Source organism: Lates calcarifer, linkage group LG4 (genome assembly GCF_001640805.2).
Source record: "Lates calcarifer isolate ASB-BC8 linkage group LG4, TLL_Latcal_v3, whole genome shotgun sequence".
NCBI lineage: Eukaryota > Metazoa > Chordata > Actinopteri > Centropomidae > Lates > Lates calcarifer.
Genome location: NC_066836.1, coordinates 19,999,361 through 20,016,133, shown reverse-complemented (window position 1 = coordinate 20,016,133; position 16,773 = coordinate 19,999,361). Strand labels below are relative to the sequence as shown.

Sequence of the window (16,773 nt, the reverse complement as noted above, 5' to 3'; positions counted from 1 at the left end):
CCTTGTGAAACACTGTAGGAGTGAAACTTGGACAAACTTGTTTTTGTGAATGGACTGTGTACTTTGTTAACAAATTATTTCCAAAAACAATAGATTTCCCTATTATGGGTTTGAAAACAAAACCATGGTCCTGTTTTTTACCATCCCTATCACCATGGCAACTCTACTATCACCAGAGTTAGAGAGGAGTTGCCATGGCTATGAGGAGCGTTAAAAATTCCTTTGTATCCTGACATCTACACAGGTAGAGGAGATTTCATTTGGGATAGAGGCTCAGGCCCCAGAGGTTGTTTGTTACAGTGAAGTTATGAAGCCTATTTGTTTGAGGTGTTTGTGTGATTGCATGCCACGCTCCCACCAGCAGGCCGTGCTCTGAAACAATGAGATAGCCTCTGATCGGGTTTGCCGAAATGATTGTTAGCGAGGGCAGAGTCACAGTAAAGTAATCACATACATCTACCGTCTCACACACACGCCCTGACATGCACCTGCTGTTGATTAAATCTGTTGGAAAATACCTGTTTGAGGTATCAGTATTTGTGTGTGTATGAGAAGTGTGCAAGTAGAAGTGGTTCTTTTGAGCCCATGTGTCCTCAGATCCTCTGTCAGTATGTGTGAGTCCTTAGAGTAAGTGTGCATGTGAATCATCTCAGTGTGATTGGCAGAGAGAACCATGTTGGACAGGGGATAAATAGGCTCCCTGGCTATGCAGAATATTCTCTGTCAGATTCAAACGGGAAAAAAAAAATCATTCCGAGGATCCCAGCGGCAGCGGGAATATTGATATCCTCTCACTCAAGCTCTCTCCTTCCTCTCTGATCTCTCTTTTTCTATTTCTCCTTCTCTTTTCTTCATTCTCTTTGAGCTGTTAACCAGAGCAAACTGCTTTACAGAAAATCAGCAGTTTTAGAAAGAGGTGAGGATTGATTAGAAAATATGCAGAGAAAAGGGCAAATGAAAGACATCAAAATGTGAGCAATTTGGGCAATATCTCTGCAGAAAAATAAATAAACAAGAAGATTTGTCAAAGGGGTTGGAGAGATGGAGATTGCGAGAGTGGGTGCATGTGTGGGGGCGAGGGGGGGGGGGGGGGGGGTTTAGCTGGGTAGACAGAGGGAAAAGGTTCTCTGACGGGGTCCCCATTACGGAGGGAGAGAGAGACAATCTGTCTGAGGAGGAGAGGTGTCACTTACACTGTGAGCACACACTCATCATCCCCCGCCCTCCCTCCATCCAGCACTCCATCACTCCGCTCCCCTTCCTTCGCTACTTCATACACTCCATCACCCACTCCCCCTTACCCAGCCTCCACCCATCTTCTTTTTTTTTCCACGCGTGTGTTGCGACAGGACGCCAGCTCTGACAAACCAAAGCACACACACTCATCCCTCTCCCTCATTCGCCCTAACAGAAAGCACTTATCACAAAGTGGACTGACAGGTTTTTCTGTTTTTGTATGTTTTGTCTCCTGCATGTGTGGGTGAACAGATGTACATGGTCCTCGCACGTGCTCTGCTGGCTCATGTAGCCCTGCACACATGCACACCATAAAGAGAAACTTAACACTACATTTTAGCAATTTTCAGACATTTTAATGCCTATATATAACATTTTATGATGTAGAATTTATAGAGCAGTGGTTAAATATGTAAAGTCTTTACAGCCGTCTTAAGAGCCGTCTAAGAGACAGTGACTTCAGCCCCACCCCCCCCACCCCCCTCTGGAAAAAGGGGAAATAACTTCTGTTACACTTGGGACCAGGATCAATAGATAGAGAAATAAAGTGACTGTAGATGTAATTTTCAAACCTGAAAAATTGGACTCTTTAAAGCAAGACTATGTAACTTTTGTTGAGCAGTGGCAACAGCAGCCTGTGCAGCCACAAGTGGTACAGGCTCATTAAATTCTGCTGGGCTCTAAGTCAAAACGGTTAAAGGGAGCAGCATACCCCCAGAAGCTAACAGCTCATGTACAAAGCCTATCAATCGCTCAGGTAACAAACACTAAACAAACACTAAATGAATCGAAGGGGTTGATAAATGAAAGAAAGCATTATTGAGCTAGCCTCCTCTGTGTGTGACAGAGTGCTGTAAAGCATAACAGACTTTACACAAACGCTAATGTAATTCACAGGCACTTCTCACAGGAGATCGTACCTGCTCAAACCAAATTACGTCATGCAAGAACAGGCATTCAAGGTTCAGAGTGGCAATGGAAGACATAGCATTCTCCCTAAGGAAAGTCAGCGTAGCATCAAAATGATTTTGAAGCTGTTATTTTAAGGTAGTCACGTTCTCTTCTTGTGACGTCTTCTACCTCACCTAATATAGCCTTCTGGAGAGATACTGGCGAGATGTGTGCATGCAACTATATAATTACAAATCATTATTTTCTTGCTCAGTTAAAGATACTGTATGAAAGAAATGGAACAATTTACATGTAATAATTACTTTTTTATTGCCAATGTATGAAAAGATTATATTTGTGACATAGAAATGGGCCATTCCCTAACTTTGGGCCATTCTGTGCCTAAAGCACCCTGTAGACTGATTTTTATGTAAAGTACTGGGGTTTTCAGTTTTCAGGTTCTGACGTTTATGCTTGCTCCCAAATGCCTTGCCACTATAAAAGTCTGCCAACAACTGGCCGCCAGCACATGAAATATTCCAACACAGGCTCCATGCAAGACCCTGAGCTCCTTCTATTGGACAGGTGAGCTAAAATTACCGCAAAGCCTATGAAATTTATTGTGACAGTGTGGCTTTGGCTGGCTAATGCTTTCTAATGTTAGCTTGCCTGCTAACATGGACAAATTAGTAGCAAACTACTGTGTTGAGTGGATACCGTCTGCTAATTCATCCAAACTCCCAGGGCTGATCTGGATGGTAAATCGTCAGGTTTGCCATTTGATAATTATCAGCTAACAAACCACGGGCGAATCCCTGCAGTGCAGCTAATCAACAGTTACCTGGTTAACCTTTGCTTGGTTGCTCAGTTATCGCCATGGTTTGACTGGGACTCATGCACCCTGAGCAAGCACAAAGTGAGGGCAGGTCAAGAGACTGACAGAGGTGGTAAGATATTCGTGCCCGCCTGCTAACCGACTAAAAACGGAAGTGTGCGAAGATTTGCTAACTTTGTCTGTTTTATCTCATTGTAAACTGAGTGTCTTTCTCTTTTGGGCTGTTGGTTGGACAAGACAAGCTATTTGATAACTTAATCTTGGGCTATAGAAATTTGTGATTGGCATTTTTTTTCACCCTTTATTTTCTGACCTTTTACAAACATAAACGATTCATCCACTAATCAAAAACGCAATCAACAAATTAATTGAGAATAATGATTAGTCGCAGTCCTTGAACGTGCAAACACACTCCCTTATCTCTGGTTCCCATTACTCTCCTCTTCTACACACACTCACATGCTCTACAAGTGTAACCTTCTCCTGTCCTGCGATACAGTGCTCCCACAGTCCTTTTTGAAATTCAAATTTCTCCATACAATTTCCCTTTTAAATTTGCTTCACAGTTAGCAGAAATTAATTAGCTAACCTGCATGGTAGACTGGCGATACATAATACATCTCTCCTCAAAGAGGCGTACCCATAGGCGTACATGCTCCATTGAGGAGTGTGTATGTGTGTGCCTGCTATACAGTAAATGTACATTACTGCACGGTGAGGCTTTAAAGTACAGAGGAGCTTCTGACTTTTCAGTAATTGATGGGAAATAAACATTCTGTAAATCTGCGTGAAATCACATGAGTATGCACATACTTGTGGTGCTTACCTATGTGTGAGTGTGTATATTGTCTGTGGCGCACAGTCTTGTGTGTGTTCAGCGCCCCGCTGTCCTTGGCAGCTTGAGTTCTTTCTTGATTCCGTGCATTCTAAATCAAGATCATACATCACATTTGTCTGATGACAAACGCAGCTTTGGACATTTCTGCCAACAAGCACAACTGCAGAGATGGGGGAACAAAGACTCTTCTAAATCTCCCTTTTGACTTTGTTCTCCCTCTGCCGCCTTCCCTCCCCTCTGTCACTTGTCTCTTGTCTTCTGTCTCTGTCTTATTTCACTCTCTGATGTCCTGTGTCTTCCTTTTTTTTTTCAACGTATGAGCAAGACGTCGGTCTCCCCCTCTCTCTTTCCCTCTTGCTCTCTCCATCTCTCTCCCTCTTTTTCCCCTCAGAGGAGATTAACACAATCTCTCCTCCGCGTGAGAAAACAAACACAGATAATCCTGGGCGCACTGCTGGCGTGTGACCGAGGATTAGCCAGCCGTTTTAAGTGAGAGCATATGGAAATAATAACGGAAAACTGACACATGCGCGAGCTAGCTTGTCCCTCAGGTAAGAGGAATGAAAGGCGCACAAATAGCAGGCTTACACAGCTCACAGCACCCCGAAAACATACCTCAAAAGGGAACCTCCTGAATTGGGATACCTCCGGATTCGTATTAATGATGTTGTGACATGTCTAGTGTTGCGTCTAGTGATCCCACTTTGTTATATGCTCGCTATTAAATACAGTATACATGTGTAATGAGGTGCTGTGAAACCGGGGCGTTATCCTAGTTTGTTTTTAAAGTTTCTTTGCTGCATCAGTTGTTATAATGAACAACCAAAACACACTGAGCCCTTTATTGAATCATCACCTGTCTGATTTGCATGTAAAGCGGGCTATCTGTGTCCATCAGCTGATGACAAGATTTTTTTAGCGTCTTTTCCTTTTCCTCTAATTGCTCTTCCTTGCAGCACTTGATTAGATTTTGATTAGTTGATTGATTTCAATGAAACCTTAACCAACAGCCACCAGTTAAAGCTCCCACTGGCTTTGAGTGTTACTCTCTGGCCATTAGGGGGCACTGCTGCAGAACATTGTCAAGAAGCCACTGTGCTGGGGAGTGTTATGCTAATTCCTCAATTACCTACTACTTACACTATGGCCTTGTTCACATGCTGTATCAAAAATCTATTAGCAGCAATATGTACATTCATTAACGGCAATATGTAATAAGTAAATAACTGGAGTGGAGCAGAGCTGAGAACGCAAAGAAAAATAGAATGAAAGACCGTCATATAAAAAGGAAGAGAAACTAGTCAATAGTGTGTTAGAATGTGTCAGATTTCCAGGCAGATGCCTGGATGTGTGTGCATCTTTCTATGTCTTGTGTGTGTGTATGTGTGTGTGTGTGTGTGTGAGAATGAGGCAAACCTGGGCTGAGTCAGAGCCACAGACAAACAACACACACTGTCTGACATGGCCTCCAGACACAAAACAGAGCGAGGACGAGGCGAGGGAGCAGAGGAAAGATAGGGTGGGGAAGGCTTATGTGTGTGTGTTCGTGCGTGTGTGTGTGTGTATGTGTGTTTGCATTTACTTGCATTGTTACGTGTGTCTCTCACCCAGCACATTTGGACATGTGTGCAGAGATCAGAGAGAGAGAGAAAGTAACGAAATGCAGAGAGACAGCAGCTGATGATGAGGGTTGTGGGTGGAGCGGGGGGTGAGGTATTAGGGGTGGGGGCTGATAGAGGAAGGAGAGAAATCTTTTTATTGCTGGGGGTCTCTGTGCGACTGACAGTAAATAAGCAGCGATAAGCAGCAGGCAGCTTCAGTCGGCACCCAGTCTTGCAGGCTTTTAATGACCCAGCTTCTCCCTCACGTGTCCCCGCCTAACCCATCGCCTTGCCATGGCTTTACCATGTTCTCTTCCCCTGTCTGCTCATCAGCACATCATCCACAGCCTCGCTCGTCTTCATCTGTCTCATTCTCTCCATCTCGTCCTAGCTCCATTTTTGCTTTCACATATTCTCTCGGTCTCATTTTAACTATCTCCTAACTCTTTCCTCCAGCTCCCTCTCTTGACTTTATATATCCCTAATCTGCTATTAACCCACCCACCCCCACCCGAGGCTCAATCTCCCACACACCTCCCATCTCGATACATCGTTCTGAGATAAAGACGAGCATCTTCCTTCGTCCTCAAAAGAGCAATCGTGCCTCTTTGCAGCTCTTTTCCTTCATTCCCCATAGCTTAAACACAGGGAGCAAGGTCAAGTGTGTTATATTGATGTGTGCCTCTGTATATATCTCTCTGTGGTTTATTGGTGGTGCTTGTGTAGGTGTGTATCTATACTCTGTGTATCTCTGTGTGTGTATGCGTATGTGTGTGAGGGAGAGAGAGAGTGTGGATCTTAGATCAACGGTTAAAGAGATTCAGCCCACAGCAGTGAGATGACCAGCAAGGTCAAGGCTGACTCTGTGGCAACACAAATTGTTCCACTCGGAAATCCTTCCTTCTCCAGGGGTGCACAGATCATCTCGTTCCCCTGTTGGAAATTCTTCACAGTTTGAATGCCGCCTGACTCCAGAAAATGGACACACCGGGGGCATGTCAGTCATCATTAACACAACCTAGACATATGCGCAGGAAATAAAAGAAAGAAAAAAAAAACATGGCTGTTGTAATTTTATTCAATTTTTCATTTTTTTCTTTGTTTAACGAAGTGGAAACTGAGGGGGAGCTTAGCGCTAATTTTACGCTTTGTTTATTTTAATTCTATTAGAGCTGATCTTACATGTTCTTCATTAGTTTCCCTGAAAGGCTAAATCCCTTTTTACTGATTAAAGGTAGATTTTTCATGTGAGGAGTTCCTTGCAGCACACCCACCTTTACACAAAATCCCAGTACTGCCGGGGCTTCAGCTGATGTAAAAACTTGTGAAATGGTGCCTTACAGTATCTGAAAATATTCAATATGTGCTCCACTTTGCTTGGAAGTGTTCAAAATGAATCGGCATGTAACCTGCGAGTCTTCGGTTTTATTTAATATTTCGACCACAGCAGCAGAATCCTGGTCTAATCTATTTCTCTTTCTCTCTTGGTGCCTTTGTTGAGGGATTAAAGCAACACAAAACAGCATGAAGGAGGCCATGTTGAAATACTAATTGTACGTTTTGTTTTGTGCGGCTGAATCCAGTGGGAGGAATACTGTGGGTGGGAGGTGTTTACTGTATTTGTTTACATGTAATTTTCCCGCCTGTTTTCGGCAGTCGCCCAGCACATGTTGAACTGATCGATTCTCCTTTTATACACAGCAGGTTGCTCTTTTTTTCTCTCCCTTCCCAGCAACCACTTCTTCACTCTGCTTGTTGCTGCCATGCTGCCTCCCTCTCTATCTATAAGGGTTTTTTTCCTACATTTTGGCTCTTCTTTTTTTATTATTTATTTTTTCACTTTTACCTGCTTGTCTGTCTGGATGACTTTTTCTACCTCCCTGTGCCTCTCTAACTCTAGCTGTGCTAATTTCTCTCTGTGGCTGTCACTGATTTCGCAGCTCTTGCTGTCTCCGCATCTCTCTTCCTCCTCTTGCAAGTCTCTCTCTGGTTCCTTCATACTCTTACTGCCTTGTTATACTGCACTCTCTGCTGTCACTGCCTCTCAGGACCTCATTTTTAACACTCCTCCCTCACCTCTCCCATCTTCTCTCTCCTTCTTCATCCCCACTGTTTCCCCTTATTCCTGGTTCCTCACCTTCGATTTCTTTATTCTTGCATCTCTTACTGTATCCAGCCCTCTCCCTGCCTCTCTGCCTCTCTTCAAAGAAGCTCATACCAGCCTTGGAAATCCTGCTCCACACACTGCCTCCAGGTGCGGATTGTTTTTAACAAATTCTACAAACCCGAGGCTGAGAACTGACACAGTGATAAATTCACACACACTGCCTGCATGCACATACACCAGTATGGATGGCTACATGACTACAGGTACACACACGCAAATACTTGTGCACTCACCAGCACAAACACACATAATACATTTTTTGAATACAAATGACAGATTCTGACAGATTTTGCCAAATTGCTGTAATTTTGTGAAGATTGCCTCTAATCTCTGAAAACATGGTACCACCAACACTTGAGTTTTAAAGGACTATGAGTTTTCTATTGACATATGAGTTTGGGGACTTTATCTGAACCAAGGTAAAGTTATCTGAAACCAGACTAAACCTGAACCCAGTAAATTTCCAATAAAGGTGTTCTCATTTACACGTTTTTCTGTTTCTGTCGTCAGACAATAGAACAGGTATGAAACAGTGACTAAAATGCAGCCCCCAAGACTACATGCTAACCAGCAGTTCTCTGGACTGCTAAAATGCTGATTTTATAACCGTGTCATTCTCTGACAAAATCACTAGACAATGGCTGTGCTGAAGCTGATTCACGTCTATGTCAGCTACCCTGTGGTCAACTGAATGAGACTCACTGAGAGGTGTGCCTGTGGAGGGAAAGCCTTTCCTCTATTGAAAGTAGCTAAAGTTTGTCCAAAAGTCACAAAATTTGTGGCTCACTAATGTTTTTAACAATGATATACAGCACATGTATCAGGCTTTGGATACACAGGCAGAATTTGGTATTGGGATTAATTTGCTGTTGATTTTAGTCTTTTCATGGGATTTGTTGACAATAAAAAAATGTCACTAGAATGTACTTAAAGATTAAAGCAAATACATTAGCCCCACTATAACACATACACTGCACACACTCTACTCCTGCTTATACATGGATATATCAGTGTATATTATACAGCCTATACAATAAGCACATAAGCACTCACTCTCGCTCACTGACTGACATCCTGTAGATGAGAGAAGACAGCATCACAGGAGACACGCATGTATTTTTATTATTATTTATAAGTGCATCAGAAGCACTCCTGGAGGGCTTCTTTGAAATGAAAACATCACATCTCAGACATGCCTCCTACGCAGAGCCCTCCTCCCCATTAAGCCTACATTACGTGTGAGTGCCCGAGCCCATGTCCCTCTATTGACACAGACATGTGCTGTATGCACCTTAACAAGTCACAGTGGTGATGAGTGGGTGTCAGCACTCATCGCCCCACTGTGCACACACATCTTCATAAGAATGTGATTATTCAGGATGACAGGCTGCTTAGGGAATGACCGTTTGAAATTGAAATCATCTAATATTACACCAAAGGGAACTATTAGCCAGCTGAACTCAGAATGGAAAGGCAGGAACCCATTGATCCTTCTGTACATGCAAATGCTCTGCACAGAAAGGCAGCAGAGAGGCAGCAGTCAAAACACCTCAATAGTGGTCAAAACATTTCTGTTGCAAATTAGACTCAACTCAGCTGCTGCAAACATTTGCATTTGGATGCGTCATGCTTTGATTGAGTTGTGAATGGATGTTTTATTATGTTTGCTGTAAACAGATGGAAATATTGATAAAAAAAGGAGGCTGATTTATGGAGAGTGACTCGAGCAGGAAATTCAGTTGTCAGAAACCCATTAAAACATTCTCATCTGACGAGAGTCAAATAAGAAGAAAAGGTAAAATGAAGACAGATCACATGTTGTAAAAGCCTCACTAAAAAGGCTGCTGAGAAATGAGTCATGTAAAATCTTATGCGCTTGTATAGCATCTTTGTGTATTCCTAGATAATTCCAGGTTAATGGGCTTAGGCAACATGTTGTTAGCTATGCTTTGACTCATCAGCAAAACAAAACTCCTCTCAAAAAACCTGCCCACGTTACCTGTGTCATCTCCTCTCCTCCCCCTCATCACCTGCTCTCTATTTTCTTCCATTCCCTTTACCCTTCCAAAACAGCACCTTTCAATTCATGCCCTCTTACCCCTCCCTCATCCAACTGTCTGCTTCTCCTCCTCTGCCATTATGTGCCATGACATCCAAATGACCCTTCCCTCATATTCCTCCGCCCTCTTCAGCCCCTCCCTCCATCTGTCCATCCCTCCGTCTCTTGTCATCTCTCCCTCACCTTGTTGAGCGTGATGACAGCCTCTTGGTTCACTCCAGTGATGTTGAACGTGTCCCCGGTCTCCCCCTCCAGGATGGTATATTCCAGCTTGGCATTCTCACCGAGGTCGGCATCACTGGCTGAGATACGCCCTATCTCGGCGCCCGGGATGGCCAGCTCAGAAACGGAGAAGGACCACATACCTGGGAGAAACACCCGACACGGCACATATTAGGAAAGCAGTCGCCATCATTCATTAGTGCTGATACACTTCATTTGTCAGTTTAACATTTAATTTTGTCTTCTGAACTGTTTTCAAATTGCTGTTCCCCACCTGTGCAGAGCCAATATTTACAATATTTCATTCAGATAAGGAGCTATTTAATTTAACCGAACTGAGAGGATGAAGGGGAGAGATAAAAGACGAGAAAGGCAGAGTGTGCGGTTGTGCGCTCAGCATTGAGATATTATTAAAGCCAGGTAAAATATGGCCAGAAAACCTGCCTTTAAAAAAGCGACTAAATTAAAAGAGGCATGATTTAAAAAAAATGGAAGAACAGAGGAGATAGAGAAAAAGCAAAGATTATAGTGTGAGAAGCTTCTCCATCTCCCTAAAAACATTTGAGCTTGATGATGTGAGCTAACTACTCATGACAAACATCAAATTTTTAGTCTGAGTCATCCTCTCCTTCCTCCTAACAAGTATTAATCAAGATAACAGGCTCTTTCTTGTGCTCTGCCATCGTGTTTAAACGTGCTGGTTTTACTTTTAGTGCTGCTGCCATTAAAGCAGCACATTATGAGTCCTTTTGCTGGCTTTGCAGTTTGCATCACAGGGACATACAATGCATCTCTCTTATGATTCACCTGATGCACCTTCTGATGAAAATATGGAATATGGAATATAGAGACACAACATAGTACCTCAGTGAACTCATTACTGGATAAAGACCACACATACACACACACATAAATTCAAATATCCACCTACCACTTTATTTCCACCTAACACACACACACACACAGCGGCCACCGGCAGCACTGACAAGACTAAGTATGGTAGGAAAGATAGAAATTGAGCGAGGGAAAAGGTAAGATATCACTATTTGGCTCGCACACCCAGAACAGACAGGCTCATTCAAACAGAGCTGTTATCTGCTCAGCTAAAGCTAAGGGAATCAGATAGACCTGTAAACGTGAGCGAGAACAACATTGCACAAACACACCGGGTTGACAGAATAAAAGATAGCCAGCACTTCAACCAGACAGTATCTGGACCAACACAGTTAGGTGAATTCTGTAAATCTGACAACATCAAAGTGAGACAAAATGTTAGGTTATTTCACTTTGTGGATCAGTATTACAGTTCAGACATCAAAGTGGCATTGGCAATCAAAGTTATCACTCGGGGTGTTTGATTGTTGTCTTTTTAAGTCTGTTGGTGTCACATTGCAATTTTATAAACGCGCAGGGGGTTGCTCTGTCCAACACATCTTTTAACCTCAACAACAGAAGGATGGTTGTCACTGCCTTCAAAAACTACCCATATGACCATTTAATCTGGCATTCCTATTGGCAAGACAACATTTTGTCAGTGCCTCCTAAAGGAACCTAACTGGAACATAACTGATTTGGAATTGGTGCAGTATTGAGCAAGTACAGGGTTACCAGCCTCCGCTAACAGCTGCTGTAATGTAAATGGTGCAATTGTCCACTTCAGAATACATCCACTAAAGTGCTTGTTTTTCCCAATGAAGGGCTCAGATTGTCGTTTTAAGTGTCTCATAATATTATGGATAGGATTCCAACAGATATAGATATCTTTATTAGCGAGTAAAATCTTATTTGTTTAACCAGAAACACTCAACTGACAAAAACAGTGATTTTACCTTACAGAACAGAGTTGTTGGTCTACTGCTGCCTCAATTGATTAGTTTGTTTATGTTGTTGTATGGTACTTCATACTTAAATAAATGATCTGAATACTTCCTCCACCACTGAAAGTCACACAATAACACAAAATAACTAATTGTTCAACACAGCAGTATAATAGCAACACCTTGGTTCTCTGAGGGAAAATTACTGTTTTGTCAATGGAGTCTGGTAGCAATAAAATGACTGCATAAACAAAAAGGATCTTACTCTCCTACTCTTAAACAAAACTTAAAACAATTATCTGAGCCTGTCAGTGGCAAAAACAAGACATTTTAGTGGATGTTCTTTGACAATTGCGCCATTTGTTTCAATTGCAGCAGCTGTTTAGAGATTCCGGCTACACTGTTCTTTTGGACTGATTGCAAAGATTTTTGTCCCTACCAATTATTTATACCCAAAAACATGAAAATAAGGCCAGGTCCAAAAATTCTGGAGTTATATTTTAAGCTTTAATTAAAACCAGGACAGTAGGTATAGCATTTTAGAAATACTGAGGTAATGAGTCCCCTGATATTAAGTCTACATCCCCAGATACCAAAAACAGACTCTTAAAGATGTTTCTCTCTGGTGAAGAAACACTGAATCCCTCTCTCTATATATAAATATATATACTGAGTCTGAAAATACTGGAATCAGCAAAACAAATATCCACAATGTGTAAGATTAAATCTAGAATGTAAACACCCCCAGGTTGACAGAAAAAAATACAGGGGACGTGACATCAGTTGTCTCAGTAGTACAGCAGCTATAGCCTTGATTAAACTTCTAAACAAGGGTAAGGGAATGATTGTTGTTATGGTTAGAAGAAAGAGATGGGATACAAACAGGGTTCTCCAGCATTAAAGTCAGATACTTTGTGCATCCAACCATTTGCCCTGACTTCATCTGTAAAACTGCATTTATTCTTGATGCAAGGGATTAACAGGTCCCACTTCACCTGTTGAGATCATCTGCAACTACAATGTGAGACGGATGTACCTTCAGAGATCAGGTTGTATCATGCTGTATTCCCCACAGCCACAACGTTCTACATATTTTCATTAACTCAGTGACGGCTGGCTACACAGATCCTTATAGAACTGAAGCTGCACCTCGTTCACTGGGATAGAGAGAGATGATCGTGGTGAGCAGGGGGTTTGGAGTGGGGATGTTTTTGTTCCATGTGTGTTACAGAAAAGGAGAAGACTACTGAGTTCTTCCTCAGCTTCCTCTATGTTGCGGTCACTCTTGAAGATGAAAAAAAGCAACCCTGACCAACCACTCATGTTGCAGTCCTCGTGCGGTGTCTCTGCAGGGCTACCACCAGTTACTGTGTAGCCTAGGGTGTAGCTACAATAGCTGTATGTGTAACCTAAGTAGCTCCATTATAGGCACTTAAAGGTTAGCTTAAAAGGTTCTGTGGTGTTCTAACAATGTCAAGCTACAGTATTCACACGGCCAAAAGAGGTCAAACATAAACACAAGACGTTTTACTTGCCTGACCAAACCATCTATGCTGTCCTTTATCTGATGAGGACAAGGAGGACAATTTCACAGTCTGGGTCAAATTTTACTGCATCTACGATAAATTACCTGTGATATTCATAAAGACTAAAGGTAAATATCAAAAGGTCGTTACCTGTTAGACAGCCGCCTTTTAGAATATTACATGCACAGTGTAAAAAGAGCCTTTGAATTATTGAGCATGTTGATCAGTATATGTATACTGTCACAAATATCGAAAGATGAGTCTGAAAATTGGCAAAGTAGTACACATCATGTTTTATAACACTTGCTTTTTCCCCATTATCTGTGAATAATTTGCTTCTTGCCTGGAAGTCTATCAGAGTTATTGACATTGTCTGTACTGAACATGGAGTCTCTTTTTCTGCAAGAACTGAACATCACTACCGGAGACATCCATCTGGGAGAAAACCTATGCGTAAATTGCGAGAGAAAAACAGTAACAGTAATCATTTTTTCTCAGCTGACTGACAGAAGTTATCAACTGATGAGTCAACATATTATTGCTGGGGCCATATTTGCATGGTCAGTTCTAAAAACAGAGCAGCCAAGATGGATTTGAAGACATTAAAACAAATTCTTTCTTGATATCAAATACTTGTAGATTTTTCCAAAAGCTGCCTTTTAAAATATTTTTGAAATATACTTATACAAATCAAATGTATTATTTGTTCACTGGTGATTTTCTTCTGTGGCTCCTGCTGTAATGACTGTGATTTTTGCCAACTGATTTTCAATGGAGATTACGTAACAGCACAAATGACACAAATTCACCACTGACATTCAAATGAGATTTGTTTTTCATAGTTAAATATGCTTAAGTGGTTAGCTGCTAGCTAGCGCCACAGCTTTTTCTCTGCACACATTACAAGCAGTAACTGTGACAGTGGCATTAAGCTCACTGCTGGCCTTATGGCTCTAAAGGGCCATGAATTGGCCCCATTACCATATGCTACTCTCCAGGCTGCTCTTTACCCACCTCTTTTTTTCTTTCTTTTTTTAACTTTACCTCCTGGTGAACAACTGCTTCCTCCTCCTCCTCTGCCCCTTCTGCAATTTACTCAAGGTGCTCCACTAGATGACATCAAGCAGTGTTTCCTGCTGGATGTAAGAATGTAATGGATGTAAGAATGTAATGTACAGGATGTAATGCCTGGTTTCAGCTTATGTAATAGCTACTTTTTCAAAAGAAAAAAACAGGAATTTGGCAACTTAAAAGCAGTCAATGAGCACTGCCTCAAAAGAGGACTTCACAGTGTGACATAAAGTGAACTCCCACAGCGGCATAATTCATCAAAAGGGAATGTATTTCACTTTATTTATCACTCTCTACATACCAGAATTAATGTTATTACTTCCCATGTCTGTACATTTTGTACACTACATTATTATTTTTTCTCTCCTTATCACCAAAACTGTCAATGTCACCACAGTCCTAGATTAAATAATTGGATAAATTTCTGCAAGTAATATGGTAGTCTTCATTCTGGTCAACCTAATGAAGAGAAAATCATTTCAAGCCTGTAAAAAGACAAATTTTAATGCAATTCAGGCTGATAGAAATTATGCTTACATATTAAATGCAATAACATTACATTTTGAGAGAAATGTAATGATGCACAGGTTATGTTTTATCAGTATCCATCCCAGAACGCTGATAAACACAATGGTCACTGACACCATATCTCATTTGTTTTCCTACAGTATCCAGTCTGGCGATACTAAATTATTGATCGTTATGTTTAGGCACTGATATCACTTGGTTAAGATTAGGGAAAGATCATGGCCTTGGTTTAATATTTAAAAAGTCAACAGTGACTTGAAGCACAGAACAGGACGTGTTCACACTATCAACATTTAACTGAGACTACAATCTTTCCCTAACCTTGACCCCAGAGCTAGACCACTGTTCACAGTCTGTGTGTGAAGGAAGTTGACTGGCCTGTGCAGAGCCGTGACCTCAACCCCATCCAACACCTTTGGGATGAATTAGAGCACTGACTGTGAGCCAGGCCTTATCAAAACCCATCAGCGCCTGACCTCGCTAATGCCCTGGCACCTTAATGGGAGCAAATCCCTGCAGATCAAGTGGAAAGCCTTCACGGAAGAGAAAAGGTTGGTATAGCAGTATAATAATGCCCGTGACTTCAGAATAACATGTTCAACAATCACATGGGTGTCTACACACTGGTGTGTTTGTTGTATTAACTGCTATAAGAATATATTACTGGATTCATATTACATGGTGAAATAAAATAAAGTCTTAAGTGTCAAATAACAATCCTTTAAGTAAATATATTCTGCTGCTGACAGAGTATGCCAACGCCCACATGTCCCTACAGGGGTCTGCCCACAGAAAGGGACAACGTGAGCCAGTGAATCAATGCTAAATGCCAGTTTATGTGGTGTGACTACCATGCCTACCATCTGGGACTGACATAGCACCAGAAGGCTGAGACGGAGACGACTCGAACATAAACAGGCCTGTTGCTAATGAGACAGCAAATTAGGCGAGTTATTTACAAGTCAGAGACTATAGTCTCCATTGATCTGTGCCATTGTACGGTGAAGTGGGACAGCGCACACCTACCCCCCCAATCACGTGCTGTTTCTCTCACACACACACACCGGCAGAATGAAACTCTCCGGCTTCGCTCCCTGTCTCATGCACTCTCGTCACATGCAGGGAGCGCTCACAAGGAGAGTGACAAAGGGGGTGTGATGCTGGCAGAGTAAGCTAGACCTAGTCATTATCAGCTTTCTGCTCACTCAGGAGAGCAGCTGGCAACACAAGTCATACATCATTTCCACCTGTGATGGACTGGGGGAAAATAAAAAAGGGGAGGGGGGATCCAGCAGAGGAGGAGAGAGAGAGAGACTAGTGAAAAGGTGAATGGCAGGGAGAGAATCCCAGGCCATTCAGCACATAAAGAACCTCAAACAGCCATACAGGTTCCTGATAAAATCACACAGTGGACAAAAATAGAGTGGCTGCGATCTGTCCTCTGCCTTTGTTCACACAGGTAAAGCCATTAGAGTGGGCTGTGAGGAAACAGCATGAGCACACTGGTTCAATGCTTTATGTCTCACTAATATAGGTGCTCCCCACTGAGCTAGCCATAATTGTGCCAGGTAGAGAAGATCGAAAGCCCTCATGTGCTGCATTTGGGCGCTACCTCACAGACAAGACAACACTCTATTCACGTCTCTTTTTCATCTGGTCCATATCAGCCTCTTCTGATTCCCCTTGACTGTTGTCAAACTAAGTTCAATAAGGGATGTTACAATTGGCCAGGGATAATGGTGACTGGATGAATGGGGCCATGTTGGCAGGGGAATTAGCTGGAAATGAAGTGAAAGGACGGGTGGTGAGTGTTAATTAGTGAGGGTGTAGTTTAATACAGGTTTGAAAGTGCAGAAAAAGTGCTTAAATTGACAAAGTGCTGGGTGGAAAGGGGAGGAGGACTAGGAATGATCTAACCAAAGAGGGGGCGACTGTAAAAGGGCAGATAATTGTGAAATGAAAGATGCAACATGAGAGGGACA

General features: G+C 42.2%; 1 protein-coding gene across 3 annotated transcripts in view; it reads right to left on the bottom strand.

Annotated features, from left to right (window-relative positions):
• LOC108883949 (cadherin-24) overlaps window positions 1-16,773 on the bottom strand; it is a 130,628-nt gene that overhangs the window by 19,478 nt on the left and 94,377 nt on the right. For all 3 annotated transcript variants that reach the window (XM_018677541.2, XM_018677542.2, XM_018677543.2), the window contains one exon: window positions 9,811-9,992. In XM_018677541.2, the coding sequence (XP_018533057.1) occupies window positions 9,811-9,992 (182 nt within the window). The remainder of the gene's footprint in view (window positions 1-9,810; window positions 9,993-16,773) is intronic.